This window comes from Plectrocnemia conspersa, unplaced genomic scaffold (assembly GCF_051122295.1).
Source record: "Plectrocnemia conspersa isolate PC_06_02 unplaced genomic scaffold, ASM5112229v1 ptg000008l, whole genome shotgun sequence".
NCBI classification, from domain to species: domain Eukaryota; kingdom Metazoa; phylum Arthropoda; class Insecta; order Trichoptera; family Polycentropodidae; genus Plectrocnemia; species Plectrocnemia conspersa.
The window spans coordinates 3,363,457-3,384,374 of record NW_028277172.1 but is presented as its reverse complement, the minus strand read 5'-3'; the positions used below and the strand labels follow the sequence as shown (position 1 = coordinate 3,384,374).

Sequence of the window (20,918 nt, the reverse complement as noted above, 5' to 3'; positions counted from 1 at the left end):
TAGAAAGTTATGTTGTTTTTTGTTGTTGTCAACGTTTATGCGTTTAGATATAGTATAATATATCAACACGCGGAATTCGAAACGATAAAATACGCCGCACAGCATCGACACACGAGATGTGCTATTACAAGAGAAAATTGTGAAATTTTACAAGCAGAGCACATCTTTCTTTCGCTAGGTGCCGTAAGAGCTCTCCATGACACTTGAAATTGATTGTGGTTTCTTCGGTTGCATTCAAGTTGAACTTGTTGAGCAAGTGTATTTAAATACGTCAGAAACATGTATAGTTATATACAGGTTGCATTCGTTCAAATAATAAATATACAGAATAACTGCCAAGAAGTGGAGTCATCTTAGAATATTATTGATAATTAGTTCAGTTTCAATTCTTTAAAATAATAATTAAAATAAACTATTACTCAATATTTATTATAGATTCCTATAACTATATTAAATAAGATGTTTCTTATTTTGTTATAATAATTACTAATGATTTGTTGAGTATATATAAGATATACTCAATGTATAAGTATCTTCTATACTTAAAAAAAATTCTATACCTATGTTAAAGTAAAAAATCTAGTCTAGAAATATAAATACACTAAGGTCCATCTGGGATTCAAATCCAGTTATTTAGATCAATAGTTAGCGACTTATACCACTGGTCAATAATAATAATTTATAGTATACAATTAGAGATTACATTTATAATTTAATCTTTGATATATTAAAATATATTTAATCGTAATATGTATAGTTTTTTTGTTAATTTAAGTTAATTTTACTGAAGCTGTATTTACATAGACATAAATTTAACTATTGTTTGTGGAAATTCTAATACTGCATATTGTCCTTTTTTACTTTAACATTTAAAATATACTCTTCAACTGAACACCAAATCTGTTGCCAATTTATTTAGTTTTTAGCTACAGTCTTTTTCAAAAAGTTTTATTAGGCAAATTTTTGAATTCCATAAGCATTCACATATTTTTAGGCACATTAAAAATTTTTTTTCACTTCTACTTTAATACATAAAGAATCGACTAAATTCCAATATATTTGTAACATTATTTTAAATAAAATATTTTTAATAAAAATATATGGTAAAAACATATAAAATGGGGTACTGACATCCCCCGCTTCGCATAAACAAGATTAAAAGTCATTTTTTTAATTTGGAGTTCAAAACTGAAGTATACTTAATAGTCTATTTAAATTAATATGTGGCATTTTGATTGTTGGAAAACGAAAAATTAAAAAAAAAATTTAAAACTATAAACCTATATTTTATCTTATATTATAAAAAAAAATTGAAAGAATGCTTCTGTTTATATTTACATAAAAACTAAATCTAATAGAATACATTGTTATATTATATCTTGACTATATAATATTTTTAAGGGACATATTTAACTTGTTTAACTTAAAATGTATGGCATTTGCTTTTCAGATTTTTAATATGTCACTAATTATAATATATATTATATTCTAAAAACATATTTTTATATTGAGATTGCTACCAAAATTTTGCATTTTTAATGATATGAATATAGGTTTTGCTTATTACGGTAATTGACATGCAAATAATATAAAACCAGGCAAGAAATATAGTCATTAAAAGAGATTCAACTCAGATGTTTTGTAAGAAATATATCGTGAATGTTATTATTTCAATTTGGTTGAATAAAAAGTTATTGTGCAAAATATTTTTTTTAGCAACAATAAAAAAATAGCATAAAGTATGTGGCAAAAATCTCACTATAAATTAGTAATACACAACATTATTTAACATATTAAAAATCAATCTTTAGGTACTTGGACACTGAGCATAAATGTCATTTCTAATTATTTAAAAAATATATATTAATATACACGACAGTCAATATATTTCATATTCTGTTTTTAATACAAATGTTTGCGATGTAATTTTTAACTGTTAAATATTATATATATTTAAAAGTTAAGAATTACATCACAAACGTTGAACACTTGTAAGTGCTTTTGTATGATTTTAATTTGTTACTACTTCTATTATTTTTAATATAATAAAGATGTAATCCTGCAACCTACTTATTCAAGACATTAAGTTCAAAACCTAAAAAGCTTAATTAATACTAAAACTTTGTACTCTACATTAGTGAAATATTAAAAAAAAATCAAAAACTAACAATAAAATATTTAGTGATTACCACTGAAAAATAATCTACAATCACTGGATAAGCAATATATTCTGTAAAAATTAAGAAGCGGATAAATTTTTAATAAAAAATAAAAGTACTTTATATGTAGATATATTTAGCAGTTACTAATTACTTGGGTTATGTTAAAATATTTATAGCCTTTGCTTTTATTAGATTTGTATTATGTTACTACTTCTATTATTGAAAGATATTATTACACAACCTATGTAAATCTACAAGACATTAAGTTCAAACCTAAAAAGTTTGATTATTACTAAAACTATGCACTTTTAAAAAATCAAATAGATGATAAAGATTAGCTGTAAAATATTTAAAGATTTTTTTATTGGCGTTAAAATCCAAGATGGATCTTCGCCTCCTTTTTTGGTTCCATAATCCGTTTTTTATTGTTTGTATCAGTACTAGAACACAGAGCATAAGTACTAATTTAAATTATGGAATAATATAAACTTATCTACACTATTAGCACAATATTCTGTGAAGAATTAAAAGGAATAAATTTCTGGAATGATTTTTTACTATAAAATGTAGATATATTTGCCAGTTAAACGTCACTTTAAAAACTTGGATTATAATAAAGATATTTATAGTCTTTGTTACGTCAGATTATTATTCCGTATATATGAGTAACATAGACTAAAATAAAAAATGAGTTTAGTACTAAAACTTATTTATAAAAAAAATACTATTTTTTATGGATACTATAACTACTAAAATATTAGTTTTTGACAATAAAATTTGACTATTAATCAAATTATATATAATCAATAATTATAAAAATACTACGATATAAACCAGAAACATCAAACAACAAACCCAAATAAAATAACATATTGGTATCGTATATTAAATGCTCTAATTTCACTAGTCAAAATCAACACTCGATACTTTTAATGAAATCGAATTATGCACCAATGCAGTTTTCATTTCTTAATTATCAGAATATGACATGTCAATATATTCGTCTCTAAGTAACTATCTCCATCATGTCGCTGATTTGATCGAGCGTAAATAATCAATAGGCTAATTAGAATACTATGGAGCTTTTTATGGAACATTGACCAATACAACTGTATACACCCACCCATACACGTTTAAAACACACGAGTAACAGGTGGAATCGAGCACAGTGAAACCGATCAGCTGCTTCAATCGCCGCCGGTGAGTCTTGATCTTAATACACGTTGCAAAATTACCATTTGTCGCCGTTTTTGGTCTACAGTAGTGCTATTGAGAAATTATTCAATGATTGACGTTGAACTTTTTTACAACTTCCGAGTTTTTAATCACTTTCGCTTTTACTTGAACCGAAAAAAGCTCAGCTAGCGGCATTGAAACGTATTTGAATCGATCTTGCAACATTTTTGCGTGGATACTGAGGATTATTGGATAATCAACGTATACTTCGAGTATATACGCAATGAGTATAGGAGATGTTAAAGTTCAAAGGGTCGAATGCGATGCTATAATGCCAAGGGTTAAACATAGTTAAGATTGCGCTAAGCGTCAATCAAAACGTTTGATAAATTATTTTTTATGGAAAACAATTTAGAAACGTCGTTTTTGCGAAACTCTTACAATGTTTGTTATAGTACATTAATGAAAAAAATGATTGATGTTGAAACAATAACGAAAATAATACAATAACGGTTATTATTGCGCATGGCTTCCTAGTGCCCATTGAGAATAGTGCCAATGTCGAAATTATTTTCACGAGACTCGCCATTATTGTTAGTTTCAAAATATGTGTATATGTACCATCTTTGTGCATTGAAAATGTACTACAAAAATAAAATACACCGTCATCCGTTCAGATCGCGTGACATGGAAGCGAACGCAGAAAAAATGGATTGTAAATTTTTTTACGCGTACTTTTTTGATTATGCGATTTTTTCGCCGTACGAGCGATAGTGAAATTTTTCGGAAGAAAAAACGAAATTACCACTTTTACCGCAACAATAACCGTCGATTGAAAACAACACCAAACACGGTGTAAAATTCACAGAAAAAGAGCGATTTCATAAATTAACGCAACTTTTTTTCATCTTGTATCCAAGAACATGCGTTAACGTTTTTTTAATAAACGTAACACAAGTAATTATTGTGATGATTGTAGATTTCCATTAACAGTGAAGTTTATTGGTTAATTTCAACATTCAATATTGGATATACTAATAAGTGATATTTAATGGAATAAACGCAGTGAAACAATTTCACTTTCGTTCACTCAGGTTTCATTTCACACCATGCGTCGATATCTTTTACAGGTTAATCAATAATTCAATAGTTGCAAGTATTAATTATTTTTCGCTTGATTTAGATGAGTAAAATAAATGTTTTTATATACTTAATGCAAATTTGATTGTCACTAATGTAATAAATCAGTTCCTTGTATAAATAATTCATGATAAAGATGAATTAAATAAAACTGAGCCTCTTTTAAAATACAATAAAACTATGAAATCATTATTAAATGAAAAAATAATATTTTAACACTTACAAAATGATCCAATAGTCAGTTTTATTACACTGCTATATTGTAAATCAGCTTTAAAAAAACTTTTTCAGCAAATTTTTTTTCTAATAGCAAAATCGAATAGCACGCATTTAATTCATTTTTTTATATATATTTCCACGGTTATACGACCTCGTTGTCGGACAAGTAATTCAAGGATTTGCCTTCTTAAAATTTCCTTTCACTCGAATACCATGCACTTAGCACACGGCGATCAATTAAATTTATTACGCGACTCGATCGCGTAAATCGCGTCTACTTTGCCGTTGCATTTACGCATAAATTAGCAAAAAACTATACGACACTATGATATGGTTAATATGCTTTAACCATTCACAGGAAAAATAGACTACGTATTATTATGCTATATTCGAATCTTCTAGATATCTGTGCGTATAGTATTTAAAAATCACAACCGAACTCAACTTTCTCTGAATTTTTTTGCATACATAATTTTGTACGCTTTTATTATATTTATTAGGTTTATGATATTAGCAAGGTCAATGCTTAAATTATAACCACTATTAATCTACATAGTCTTGATCATAAGCAAGCGTTTAGTTTAATTGCTAGAATAAATAATATATATTTAAATTGAATAAATGGAGCAAATAATCATCGTTATCTATTACAAAATATTTGACACAAGAATGAAGAAATATGCAAAATTTTACATAAAAACATTAACTTTGCCAAAATTTAAAAATAAAATTAATAGCACGTTAAAAATAATATAATACTATAACATATTTAAAGCCGAATTTTTAGGCTCTAGATTATTTTAAGTATAAAATAAAATAATGTATGTATTATAATCTAATCTTATAGTACATTTTGAATTTATTAAAATTTAAATCACAGACTCTTATATTTTTGTTATAGTAATTTTCATGAATATTTGTAAGTATTATTTTTTTATTAGAAAACACTATTTTTGCTAAGACTATACAGCAAAATTATGCATAAATTTCGAAATGACTGTTTTTTTTTAAGTACTTTTTTCACATATATGTATATATATATACATATTTAATTAAATAAAAACAAATTTAAGTGCTTAGCTTAAAGGTAAAAATCAACTGCTAAAAGGTCCAAAATATTTGATTAAATTTAAAGTCATGCAATCAACAATAATAAATTATAGAAAAAATCAAAAAGTTGATAGCAAAAATATTTAGATATTAATTATTATATTACCTAATATCCAAATTTAAATAAAAATATTTAGACTTTAAAAGAAATACTATTAATATACAATAATATTATACATAAAAAAACATTTCTTATATACAATAAAAGCTTTTACAAATAACTTTTAAATTGTATAACAAGTATTCACAATATTTTGAGAGAAAAAATCGCTATTTAAAAACTACTTGCAAAATAAAAACTGTTACAAGCTACGTAAATAAATTTGGAAACCAACTTTTTAAAGGTCTTGTAAGCTAATACTACATTAAAAAAATGCATTGTTATTAAAAAATATGTTTTACTAAGAAGAACACTGTGTATTTTCGTTTTTCAATATTTGCAATATTCAAAAAAATGTGCCTAATATTTGTATAAAATTACTATAAAGTATTTTTTAATATAAAATGATTATTTTTGATAAAATAATTATATAGGTATATGTAAATAACATACTAATTAATATTCAAACTCTACTTCCAATACCTTGATATATGATATGTATGTAACTGATTTATATATATATAATTATAACTTAGTCATTTTTAATTTCTACATTTGCGAATTCAAATTTATTATTTTATAGAATGTAGAATACTTAACAATGAAAGTAAAAGAGCAAATAATTTTAATTATGAAGATATAATTAAAATTTACATAATTTAAGTAACTGTTTTTTAATGTTAAAATTACGACTAGATGCTTCTACTTTTTTTTAAATAATATACATAAAAATGTAATTTTTAAATGATAATATATTTATAATAAATTTATTAGAATGCATTTAAAGCTTTTAAGCATAGTCTAATTTAAAATATATATTAAAACGAATTTTTAAATAAAATCTGCATTTTTTAAAAAAGTTTCGCGCTACCCCGCGCGTTGATATCTTTTGCGGTTTTCCTTACCGGAACTCTAAGATTGCATTTCTCGTTCATTTTTCTCACATAAAATGGCACGTTATGCATATTCTTAATTTTTTATCTCAAATTCGCTTACACGGGCAGCTTTTTCGCGTCCGTCCGCGGTTTTTCAAGCATAAACAATCGCTAATTGCCAATACGGCCGCCCCAAAAACATTTATTTCTATTTTCATATCGACCGGATAATTTCGAATAATTTTCTCTCGGAACGCTGGATTTCTGTGTGTCGGCTAGAAAGTGTTAAGAAACCGAGGGATTCTCTCGGCGCTCAACTCAACAACTGGTTCTTCTATAGAACGTCGATTTCACGTCGCGATGCTATATATCACATGAGTGAAAAATGGGACAGTATATCGTGAACCCCAGCGGTACAATAAATGATATTTAAAATAATAATTATGTTTTTAACAGATCAAAGAAAATTAAAATTTAATTTCTTAGTACACCATAAAGATGACAGCAATGCAGTAAAGGTCATATTTAATTATTAATTTCACAACAACATCGCTGTTAGGAATATTTCGCTAATTGCTTAATAAATAGTTTGCAATTAAAAATATTCTTTACAGCTGTGTCATCTCCTTTTATAAATATTTTGCGTCGTTCTAAGAAATTGCTTATAGTATTTTTTTCCCGATTGCTTTCTATATTGAGAATAGACTGTAGAAAATATAAACTTAAGCGTTTATGAAAGATTTGAATTATGTATTTTATAATTCATGTAAACTTATGTAGATTAAATTATAAATTAACATATTTAGCATAATAGCTTAACGTGTTATATACTAGTAGATATTTTTAATTAAGCTCAAACGCGACATCATCAATTAACATCGAATTACCGAGCTATAAGAAAATATAGGCAAACCTAATTCAAGGTGATCGACTGTATGAACTATAACTACTATCTATTATTTTTTAAGCAATTTACTCGATTAAATAATTAATGTTTTATATTGTAATCAAGAATCAAATCATATACTTGAAAAGATAATTGAGCTTTAATCTAGAATAGAAAATATTATTTTAAATTTTAGATCAAAATCTTTATCTTTATAAGTCTTTGATTTACAAGTGCTAGCAATAAAAAATAGATAATAATAAATACCTGTATAAACCATCAAAACTGCTACGATCAGCGCTGGCACGCGCTGCTGGTTCCACCCCATCTTCACGGTCTTATTAGTTCGATTTTTATGTATTCAACAATAACTACAATTCCTGAAAAGCCACAATGAATCACTGAATATTCTACCAACACAACACGATCGATTCACTACACTTGTTACAAATGTCTCAAGTGACAGATCAATTATTTTAATAATTGATTGGTCATTTGAGACTATTTTCGCGGCGTTTGTACCGATGTCGGTGGCCTGTCACGTTCGGTCGTTCGGCGTTTTTTGGATTATTGGATTTGGATTATTGGACGCGTCCTCGATAGTCGGCTGCCCCGGCGGCTGCCGTCTGACGAGTGAAATTCTCTTTTGGTGCGGTGGCTCGAGTTCTTTTGGTTTTCCATGGTGGGAGAAGGCGTCAAGTGCGTTCGGCGTCTGTGCGAAGGTCGTCCCAAGCTGAAAGATACGAGGCTCTTGAGAGGCGGAAGCTTTTGAGAGCTTTTGCGTTAGTATGAAAAAATCACTGGCATTCAAATATTTCATTAATGCCAAATTTTACAATAAATGGTAGAAAATGAAAACGTATGAAAATAAAACTGAACAACTGAATTATATTTTTTAATAAGAGCTATTTTAAATTTATATTATCTTATTCATTTATTGAACTAATAGCTAATTATTTAATGTAACAAACAAAATATCAAAAAATTTAAATATAATATAAAAATAGTATATAATAATTTGGTCTTAAGATACAAAAGTGTTTCTTTAGTCCATTAAATAAAGTCTTTATTTTTTTTCTGCGGCTATTCCTAGAAATATTATTATATATTAATTCACACCCTCGAATGATAATGAATAATTGAACTATATTACCATTATTAAATCATATATTTATTTTTATTGGATATTTAGTTGTTCCATAAGTCTTTTTATAAATTAACGATAATTTCACTATTATTTTGGTGTTTGTTAAAAGTAGTCGTATCAATGATTCTATATAGTAACGGAATTATTTTTATAAAATAATCTCAGTTAAGTTAAATTTTGCTTTACCAGTATAAAATCTGTCATAATGAAATAGGCAATACTGACATTCTGACTGACATAAAAATTTAGTACAGGGTTGTTAGTGAGGATATTAGTGCTGCCATTTTAAGTGCTGTACTGTGCAGTGCTGCTTTAGCGGGTCCAATATTTACGATACAGAAGCACAAAAGCTCAACGTGTCATCTACATCAGCTCACAGACATTTAACAAGTTGGTGATAGCGTTAATTTTTGAGGTTAACGTGTGAGAAAAACCTCAGACAATTAATTTCAGTCGAAAACTGAAGACGAGAAGTCGATCCTTTGCTGAAACAAATGACGTAAAAGGCAGTGTCCGAGTGCAGGATTACACCCCAATTAGATAATGTTATGCATTTGGTGTGATAAAATATTATTACAACAAACACATAGTGTGCTTAGATAATTCGCTTATTAGCGACTCAGACCATAAAAAATACCTTTTCTTATAAATTAAATAAGAGTACTTTTACACCTCATGTATCCAAGAAGAAGATAAAAAAAATCAATGGATTTTCTTGGGTACTCCTATCTCGCCCATCTTATTCTTTAGACATTGCTCCAAATGACTATCATCTATTTATATCCTTGCAACAGTGTTTAGATGGAAAAAAATATGTTTCAGAAACAAATATAAAAAATAGCATTGAAGAATTTATTTTTCCAAAAATATTATTTTTCCAATCAGTTATAACAAAAAATATTAACATAAGGAGCATAATTGTAGAAAAAGGTAAGGAATATATAATTTAAGAAAAGTATTAATCGTTTTAAATATTTACTCATTAAACCCGCACCTTTAAAAACGCACTTATGCAACAACCTGATACTAAAATACTTTGATAGATTATTATTTTATAACTTATGCAATATATAAGATAGAAAATAATTAATATTAAATATTTATCAAATATCAAACCATTTCAATCTATTTTTACTGCCCTATTTTTTAATCTTTATAATATCGTCTCATCTAATTTATTAATTTCTTAATTTCGATCTTTGCTGCTGTAACACGGGGACTATTTTATCGTCTTTAATATCTAGAGAAAAATATTTTTAAATGTTCATTAAAATAAACATATATTTTTTTACTATTTAAAAACGATAAATTTATGATGATAAAGATCTATATAATCTTAATAATACTAAAAACAAACTCTTTTCAACGTATTATAAATAATAAGATACAAATAAATTAATTAATTTTTCGGTGCCTTACAAACATGCGAATATAGACTCACATACGCACACGTACGCATATGCACGACTAAAATGCGTACGTCTGGCACAAACCTTGTAATTATATGCGTATTTTACATCTGGTTTATTTCATGTGCCTGAATTTTGGTTAATTAGCAACTTTTTTTATATTTATAAGAAATATTAAAATCGTAAAATATAAAAACCGATTAAATCAAGCCAATGGTTTTAAAAGCAACTGAATGTTGTGTGCAAAAAATATGATAATACCGACCGACATATTTCAAAAATTGACACAGTGATCGGATTATTTATCAAATCAAAATTGCGTACACGAAAATTCTGAATATAAATGATTGCTTAATTTTAAAATATATTTTACTTTTAATTCAAACTGCTTTATATTGTTCTCTATTTTTAAGTATAAAATTGTGTAAAATAAAAAATGTAAGTATATCATACCAATGTAAATTATTAATTTAATTGTAGTATATTCTTAAAACATGATGTTTTAAAATTAAAATTATATTAATATATGTGATAAAAACAGATTTTTTTTCAATATATTTAAGAATTTTCGTTGTGAGAAATTTATTATTAGCGCAATAATCAGTGTCACATAGCAATACAGTATCTTCTTGTAACCTGACAGGCGTAAGCCCAATGCGTTACAGCGGGATAAAATCTGTACCAACTGAGTAAGTCAATCAGACATAATGAATACCTACAATGTAAGTATTAACCATCAGTCTGCAAGTCTGGAAATCCTTGATATCTATATCATTAATTTTAAATTATTATGTGCTATACCGGCCCGGATTTTTTTAACATTTGATCAACTTTTTCAGTTGTATTTTTCATCAACGAAATATGTTATTGTATTTGTACATTATTTTTATAAGTTAAAATTAAGATCTTTGCTTTTTTAATTGCTTAAAAATCACCTCAATACTTTTAATTGATTTACATACATTTAAACATTTTGTTTGTATAATATTGTAGTATTTTTCACGAATATTTGCGTTTTTCTGTCATTAAATTTTAGAAAATTAAAAGACATAATAAATGTTTGTGGTTAATTTTATTGTATATTCTACGGTTCTCTGTTTTTTTTTACAAAAATATTAGGTCAAAGTAGCGAAAAAATTATATTTTATTATACAGTAAAACAATTTTTTAGTCACTAAGATGTAGAGTTGCACTCATGTTTTTATCAATTATGCTTTTATAAAACACAATAACAATAGTTTATATTGTTTATAACGGTAATTTCTGCTAGCTTAATCAAATATATAGTAGTTTTAAAACTGTTAAGTGCATCAAGGAGTTTTAAAGTAGAAAAAAAGCTATTTATGTATAAAATTACTAGTCTGAATATTTTTTAAATTCCAAATAATGTAATTTTATACCACTGTTAAAATATTATTGTTTCTAAAATCTTAGTGAAAGTTATAAATTAAAAAAAATATAAATATTATTTACCATTAACGTTTATTGATATTAAGGTTGTAACCTAATTTTCACCAACAACATACACACAATACAAGCTCCATTTAAATTAGATTGATAGATAAGGTTATCCATAACACAAATACCACACCACAAGAGCTCATGTAATAAACTTCGGCAATTATTGATACTTAACCTTTTGCCCGTCGGCATAATTAATATGGTGTTGAACAATTTTTCAATCATATCAAACGTGCTATGTTTTACAAAAAAATACGACCTTAACACACAGTCTCCATTAAATATATCGATTAATTATATGCGGTATTATTTTTTCGAAATACCAAACAAATTTACCACCTACTGTGAAACAATTGGTTTAACCCTTAAAGTGCACTTTTAAAACAATAATAATTTATGCCTTCTTACTCATTTTATGCAATATACCTTCTAATATAATCCGACATTGATTTCTGAAAGTAAGATTAACATCCTGTTAAAAAAAATTCCTTGATACTCTCGATTTCATTTCGCCTAGCATCTCTGTAAATAATTATTTCCTGCTTAATACACGAGCATGGTCAACTTGTGTCTAGTTTTAACGTTTAATCTAACTAATATTTTAATTTAATTACTGTAATTTATATCAATTTTTTTAATTTAATTTTATTGCCATAATTTATTATGTGGAACTTGAAAACATCATAAATATATCCTAATCGTTATTTTTATAACCTGGTTCGATTTAAAAAATGAGTACTTCTAATTCTTAAATAGCATTAAAATTACGGTTATTATTGACACTATTACCATATTTATGTATAATAACATTATTCGATTTTTTATAACATAATCAAATTTATTAGCATAAATATGGGATAGGCAAAGTGACTCATTCGCATAATTTGTTTAAGTCATTTAAATAATTTTTAGTATTAAAAAAACTTTAATATATGTATATATATCAGAAAAAATATAACCTAACACTTACAACAACACTTAAAGCTGACGAAGCTTCAAAACCTTCCAGGGACATGAAATCGTTATTTTTTAAAGGCAATGCTCACTTTGCTACAGCGAGTGGGCTCTTCGATGCTTCCCAAAATGTGTGTAAAACATGTTATAAGTATTGCAATAACGTACCTAGAAAATCATTTTGTACATACACTGACAATGATTTTCTACGTAAACTTTGGTCAAACACACTGTAAATTTTCTCATGGAGAACGGTAAGGGTATATTTTACAGTATATTTCTCATTCATATTTTAATTAATAAAATATTTTACTCTCAAGTTTAATTTTATTATTGACATTGCATAATATAATATAACACTATTTCTTTTTAATTAAATTTAATTAAAAATACAGTTTTTTTTTTATATTTATCAAAAACGTTATCGGTTTATAAACTTGGGAGTATCATTTATTTCGCATTATATACACTTATCAAACATATACTGTGAGCATAAGAGTACTGCGATTGAAATATGATATAATCTGACACATCACGCGTATCTTAACGGAAACGATTGTGTTGCAAATCGAGAAAAAATATGTGTATCTTTATTTTCAGAGTATCTCTCATTAATAATATTATTTATCTGGGGTCAAATTGACCAAAACAAAGCTATGGCAGTTGCAACAGTTCGTGGTCAACTTTGACCCCTAAATGTAACTACTCTATTTTTTCTTGTTTTCGTTGTTTTGACACAACAAGGTCACAATTTTAAGGTCCCACTCGACCGCGCCCATGCCAATATTGCGGAATTCGCCCGCCTCGATTCCGGCTCTGTTCGTTCGTCGGTTGTACTTTCTAAATCGAACGTTTCTTGCAAGGCTCTTATTTAGAGCGGCGTTGCACAAAACTCGATCGCAGGAAATGTGGTTTCACCGCTGCAAGAGGCGAATTTTTTTCGCCATGTATTATTTTTCAATATTGAACGTTCGTTTTTTGATGACGAAAATCGCGATAACGAAAGCCTCGGAATCGCGTGAGGGTCTCAGAAGAATGGTGAGGACGCTATTTTCGAATTCCATTAATTGGCGGTTGTTTATGGTGAAATACAATATCGAAGGCTTTTATTATAATACATGGTAAAATGCGAAAGAGCACCGAGAAAATGCACCAGTGCCACTTATATCGAGCAGGAACCAATTACGGATAATTATGATAAGTTCAACCAAACGTATAAATTAAGCATCTGCACGGCCTTGAAGATTGATACCTGTTTATTAAATTGCGCAGAAGAGAATATTTTTAATTAGATCAGTAATCAATGAGAAGAGTATTTCTACAGGTAATCAAAATAACCCAATTTGTTTAAACCTCATCTAATCGAATTTAAGGTATGATAATAAAATTGTTGTATCATAAAACTTAAATATAAATATCATTGAAAAATAAAATAAAGTATTTAGAAGTGGTCGATCAAAGGCGATGATTTGTTAGACTTATTGTTCTAAAAAAATATTAAGTCCGTCTTTTCAAAAATATTTTTTCAGATAAAAATGAGAAAATAAATGGGACAGAAAGGTTCTTATACACAGTCCTATAATTGTACTTGTATACAACACAATAAATGATCAGCGTATAAAGTATTTTTAGAAGTGCCTGAATGTAAGGAAGATTGTTTAAAAGCTTCTTATACTTTGAAACGCGAAATATGCATTAACAAATAGACAGTCATACATTTTGACAAACTGAGTCAAAATTTGCCTTGCTTGTTTATCATATTTCTCAAAAAAAAAATATAAAAGACGACTAATTGGCGGTTGTTTATGGTGAAATACAATATCGAAGGCTTTTATTATAATACATGGTAAAATGCGAAAGAGCACCGAGAAAATGCACCAGTGCCACTTATATCGAGCAGGAACCAATTACGGATAATTATGATAAGTTCAACCAAACGTATAAATTAAGCATCTGCACGGCCTTGAAGATTGATACCTGTTTATTAAATTGCGCAGAAGAGAATATTTTTAATTAGATCAGTAATCAATGAGAAGAGTATTTCTACAGGTAATCAAAATAACCCAATTTGTTTAAACCTCATCTAATCGAATTTAAGGTATGATAATAAAATTGTTGTATCATAAAACTTAAATATAAATATCATTGAAAAATAAAATAAAGTATTTAGAAGTGGTCGATCAAAGGCGATGATTTGTTAGACTTATTGTTCTAAAAAAATATTAAGTCCGTCTTTTCAAAAATATTTTTTCAGATAAAAATGAGAAAATAAATGGGACAGAAAGGTTCTTATACACAGTCCTATAATTGTACTTGTATACAACACAATAAATGATCAGCGTATAAAGTATTTTTAGAAGTGCCTGAATGTAAGGAAGATTGTTTAAAAGCTTCTTATACTTTGAAACGCGAAATATGCATTAACAAATAGACAGTCATACATTTTGACAAACTGAGTCAAAATTTGCCTTGCTTGTTTATCATATTTCTCAAAAAAAAAATATAAAAGACGACAATAGTTACATCTTTATTCAAAATTTTCATAGAAAATGCTCTGATTTTTCGCAAAATTTGCAAGCATGTATCAACATTCAACAATATATTACAACATAAACTTAGCAATCAAGCTTTCAGTTCGACTTTGAATAAATGGACTTTTGGTCTTTCTTTAGCAATTAATAAAATAAAAATGACAATACTGATAATAACGCTATTGACTGTTTTTTTCTCAGTAATACCAGTAAAGACCCCACATAGTAGTAGCCAAAATATAAATCTACGAATGTGAATGGTCTGATGTTAGGGTATTTTTATTGTTCTGTACGATGATTGGATGATAATCAAAAGCATGAACATTTTCCAAATATGATTATTTGGGTGTTTCAACAATGGCATTTAGAAATCATAAAAGCGACAATGGTTTGGCTTAACAAAACATTAGAAATCAGCAGAATACTAACTCTTTGGATGCTACACTGTTTTTTTAAATCACATATACATCGCTCCATGCTATACAACAATCAAATCAAACATACAAAAAAATGTTTTATGCCATCGACACACTAACCAAGAATCAATTTATTTGATGTTATCGCAAAAACCGATATATCGTTGTTCAGCAGCCAAAGGGTTTAATTAAAAGCACTAGTTGCCTCGCATAGAATAAACATTGTTTAAAGCATCCTTTGTAATTATCGGACAATCGCCAACTTGATTTCTTGAAACCAGCTTTAACAAAGGGGATGATTTTGGAGATGGAGTTAGACCTCTCTAGATTGACGCAATCTTCGGTTCAAAAGAACAATATGCAACACTCAGTCACATCACAGATTACTAGCAATCACCCGACTTATACGAATAAACCACTAAACACACGATAATCCAAGTACTACATTAATAATCAGATAATTAAAAACCGCATCCCATTGAAATCGGCATATTGCAAAAATGTATGGGGACTTTCCACAGACATTTTTACACTGAATATTTTTAACAACAAAAATAACAATGATGCCCGATTCCACTTTGGATTGTATGTGCTTTTTAAAAAGTTATTTTGCGAATAATGTGTGATAATGTACCTACTAATATATTTAAATAAACGTTTTACAATTATGCAAGTTTCTTTATATTTTTATTACTATGAATAATATAATTTACGTGCTAAATATTGGAAAAAAAGTTGATGAATCTCCAAAACCTTCCAGGACTTTCACGTTCATCATTTTTTAAAGGCCATGCACTTTGTACAGCAAGTTCAATGCTTCTCAAAATTTGTGTAAAACATATTATAAATACTGCAATAACGTCCCTAGAAAACCATTTTGTACATACACTGACAATACGGTCTCGTTTTTTGTGTAAACTTTGGTCAAACACACCGTAAATTTTGTTATGGAGAACGGTAAGGGATTATACAGAATATTTCTCATTCACTCTTTTATTGAGAAAGGCTTAAAATTTTATTTATATGATTTTTTAATTAATTTTAATAAATGATCTGTAATTTTATTATATGCTAAGTAATTAGTTGTTTTTATTATTAACTATTAATAAATGATTAATTATATTGTGACATTGTTAGATAATAATTTATTAGACTGACGTCTAAAATAACCCCCACGTTAATAATAGTTTCATTAAACATTAATTAAAAATATATATTTCCAGCTGTTTACCAGCATGAGAGAGAAGTTAGTGACTAATACCTGAAAAACCTGTGTATGAATATCGTATTTACCCTAGTGGTTATCAATTTCTAACGTGCCTGTGAGATTGGAATTAGTGATTTTTATATTATGATCATTCCATTTGACCATCACAGATGAGGTTTTCTTAGATTTTCCTTATCTGATGGATAGATGTTGTGATCAATAATAATATATATATATATAAAATAACATGTAATTGTGTATAGGTATATTTCGCGTTCGCTAAATAAATATATTCCACACCTACATATATAAATGTGATTTAAATCGACGCACCTTTGGCATTACATACTTATTATATTTGTCTACATAACAACGTAGATAAAAATAATAAGAACAAAACAAGGTTTCTTAAAGAGTTCAATATATACGGATTTCCGCATTTATTTTTATTTAATTTTTTATAGTGCATTCAAACGTTCAATGTTAAAGTTTATTACCCTCAATTATTCTTTAATAATATATTTATGTAACATAGTTGTTGCATAATAAACATTGTACTCTTATATTTATTATTCGTAAAAAAATACTAATTAATTTCAAAAGCTTTAAAAGCTTTAGCTATTAAATCGCATATTAACTTTATGCTAAAATTATCGTGACATTAAAATCGTGTAACTGTGTAATAAATTTGACATTTATTATTATATAAAGACATCCATACATACAATAAATACCATATTTTGCGCAGTCATATCGTTCCGGTATTAAAAATTCCTTTCACTATAAGACATTGAAAATTAACGTTAAGAAAAAAAAATATCCTTCTGTATCATTAAGTTAATTTACAATGTATTGTTTACAATTTATCGTTAATAACCCTTTAAAAACGCAATGCATTGAGCAGTAACGCCCACGAAAATTCACATTGTTCTTTTAAAGGTTAACAAAATAAATTGTATATATTATGATATACCCAATATTTAAAAAATATTTTTGATACAATGATTAAATTAATTTATTTACATATAGCTTGTTTTTCTATACACACTCAATAACTAGTGCGAATTGCGCAATGTCAGTAACGTAACAGAACCGCCTTCATTTTAACACCTTCCATTGATACATATTTTATGTCTGTTATGTACATAATCGTTTAACTGGGTCGATTTTCTACCGATAACGACATATAGAACGTTTTAGGTCACTATGGGCCGTAAACAACGACATTTGTGTTCTTAACTCAAGGGTCACTTACTTGGTATTAACGAATTCTTGAACTTTATATACTGGTTTCGATAGTTGTATTTCGGCTTTAAGGACGGCTTTCATCTCACCGACGAGGTTTTGATCCTGTAGGGCAAAAAAATGAAATCAATGCTTCTAAAAGAACAGGTATACGATTCAGACTTTATCAGTTTGGCTCATCTTTGTGATATTAAGTTGCTTAAAACTGTGTGAAAAAAAATGTGTGAAAATTGCATTTCTGCATTTCATTATAAAATATCAGTGTATTTTATTATGGCATTGATTAAATTCATTTACATCGTGTGTTTCTTCTCAACGATTTTTTTTTATATAATATACATATGTATATATACATATATTTAATTATATATCTCTCATTTTAACACAAAACAACTAAAAACCAAATTTTTCTGAAGCAATCTTTTTTTGTTGAATTCAATACCTTGCCATAAAATTTTAATATAAAGCTTTATATTTTATATAAATTTACTTACTAACTTCAAATCAATTTTTTCTGTAATAAAATTTTATACCTATTTAGTGTCATAAATAATAAGAAAAATTACAGGTACTAATAATAAGTTTTAAGCTAAAAATAGCATTTTTATTGAGATAATCTTATTTTTTCTTAATTGTATCTAATAAATAATTCACTATTGTAATTAAGAACCTAAAATACAGCTTTTTAATGAATCATTAAGATGCTATAAAAATTATAATATATCGTCAAATCAAAAAAAATCAGTAAAATAGCTAAATATTATTTATATTTATTACATTTTTATTTATTTTCAAATGTCATAATTTCATTACCTAAATAAATTATGATATATGAAAGTTTTTTGCAAATGTAGATCGTGTGAATTCAAGAAGCTCTCGCAAATAAAGATATATGATATTTGCGAAATGGTAACGTATGAAATTTTATATTCACTTATGAAAGAAAGAGTAACGAAAATTAACAAATTTTATTACAGAAAGATAACAATGCATCGTTAATTTTCCGATTTTGCATTACTTTATATTGCATACAATAGCTAATTTAACCGGAAAAGATTCTTTGAATGACAATAAATGCTTAATTAAGCCTAATTGATACCCTTGAATACAAAAACACAATTAAACATGACGCAAATTAATTAGATTTTTAATTTATGAAGCAATATATTTATAATTAAAACATTAATTTTATAAATACTAATAAAGAATAAGATTGATAATGATTTTCATAAGTAAATATTTTATTACATATGTTTTTTTAAAGAAGTATACTTAAAAGTTCAAATAATCAATCTCTTAATTATATTTGAGAGGTAAATATTATATTTATAATAATTTCTGATAATACTGGAATTTTTATCACGTTCGTAAATATTCTACTTTAAATACATAATGCATTAAAAAACGTGAATTAACTATACCAAAAATTACCATAAAAAACATGTTATTTTGTGGATCCATAAATTGTATTTATGTTTGCTAAACAAAAATGATAAAATCCAAATGTGACCCTGTTGTAAGTATGTGCAGAATGTGCATAAAAACTTTAGTCGAATTAAATATCAACAGCAGTTTATCAAACGATGATTGAAAGTTAACCATTTTCAAATTCATATGAGAATCTAATATATAGAACGTATTATTTTATAGTAACTAATAAGATCTTTGATAATTGTAGTCACATTTAATTGAAACTAACTTTGATTTCACAAAAGCGTTTGGTATATTTAAAATAGGCGTTTAAATATCATTATTTTGTGACAATAATAGTTAACTCAACCATGGTAAAGCAAGCGACGTTAGTACCTCATTGTTTTTATTTGCCATTTATTTTTAATTACTTATTTTAATCATATTATATTTTATGTAATAATAATAAAATATTATGAATATTTTATAATTCGCAAAAAATATAAAGCTGTCTACGGAATTTTACCATTTTATTGTAAAAAAAGATGAAAAGAGTTTTGCATTACAATCGAATAATAACTAAGTGAACTTGCTAATTTAAATGCCTTTATCTCTCTGAGCAAAATCAATCTTAAATGAAAGTTAGAAGACCTTAGCCAAAAATTAATATTTAATAGGGTCTAGTCGTTCCATTTTTCACACAGAGTTCATTTATACATTTCGTTGTGTTAAAATATGATATTTCAAAATTATTTTTATCAGCGATCGCAAATCTCTATATCCCTCAGCTAAAAAATAGAGTATCGATGGATTTTCGGCACCACTCCTTAACTGCTTTAAAAATGCTTCATTAAATAGACGCTACGCTGTAATTGTATCAAATTAAGAGAATTTTGAATAATAATATGTTAAGGATCTATGCTACCAGATACACAAGCAACTGTTAAATACAGTATTAGAAATAAAAAATACATTATTTTTTTGCATCCGTCCTGTACATATCATAAAAATCTAAAATATAAGAGCATTAAGATAAAATCGTGATCAACCGCAAAAAAATAGTATTAATCGTGAATTAAAAATAAAATTACCAGAGTCACCTTGCCCCGTGGACCCGGCGGCAAAAAAGGTCAACGAATTTAATGACCGAAAACTGTAACAAATTCACGCAATTAATCTCAAAAATCCGGAGGTCGCCAAAACGAAAGGAAAACTAACTAATATTTGCAGGGGTTGCGCAACTTCGACCGTTGAAAATAGCAACGTCACACTAATTACTCGAAAATCTCGAATAAAAATCACCATGCCAATTAGACGCGATCTTGACCACTTCCTCGTCGCGATCGACATCCGTTTTCGGTTACGTCAAAATTTTGGCCCAAAGTCGATCGAAAGGCGACAATAATCGCGAAACCATAGACAACAACCGTAAAAAATGCGCATTTACATAATTTTGTAAAATATTTTAAT

General features: G+C 27.2%; 2 protein-coding genes across 9 annotated transcripts in view; both read right to left on the bottom strand.

The window, feature by feature from the left end:
• Cda5 (Chitin deacetylase-like 5) overlaps positions 1-8,303 on the bottom strand; it is a 105,779-nt gene extending 97,476 nt beyond the window's left edge. For all 7 annotated transcript variants that reach the window (XM_088190401.1, XM_088190400.1, XM_088190405.1 and 4 more), the window contains exons 1-2: positions 8,191-8,303; positions 7,936-8,048 (exon numbers count right to left, since the gene is read on the bottom strand). In XM_088190401.1, coding sequence (XP_088046527.1) covers positions 7,936-7,996 — 61 coding nt within the window. In that variant the 5' untranslated portion in view covers positions 7,997-8,048; positions 8,191-8,303. The remainder of the gene's footprint in view (positions 1-7,935; positions 8,049-8,190) is intronic.
• On the bottom strand, positions 8,236-20,835 carry LOC148232720 (uncharacterized). 2 transcript variants are annotated; one of them, XM_088190501.1, is made up of 3 exons: positions 20,751-20,835; positions 18,049-18,143; positions 8,236-8,401 (listed from the first exon to the last, which is right to left on the bottom strand). In XM_088190501.1, the coding sequence occupies exons 1-3, from the start codon at positions 20,796-20,798 to the stop codon at positions 8,236-8,238; spliced, it is 309 nt and encodes a 102-aa protein (XP_088046627.1). In that variant the 5' UTR covers positions 20,799-20,835. The 2 variants fall into 2 exon arrangements, with proteins under 2 accessions (XP_088046627.1, XP_088046628.1); XM_088190502.1 differs by lacking the exon at positions 20,751-20,835 and adding an exon at positions 20,540-20,578.
• Between the last annotated feature and the right edge of the window lie 83 nt (positions 20,836-20,918).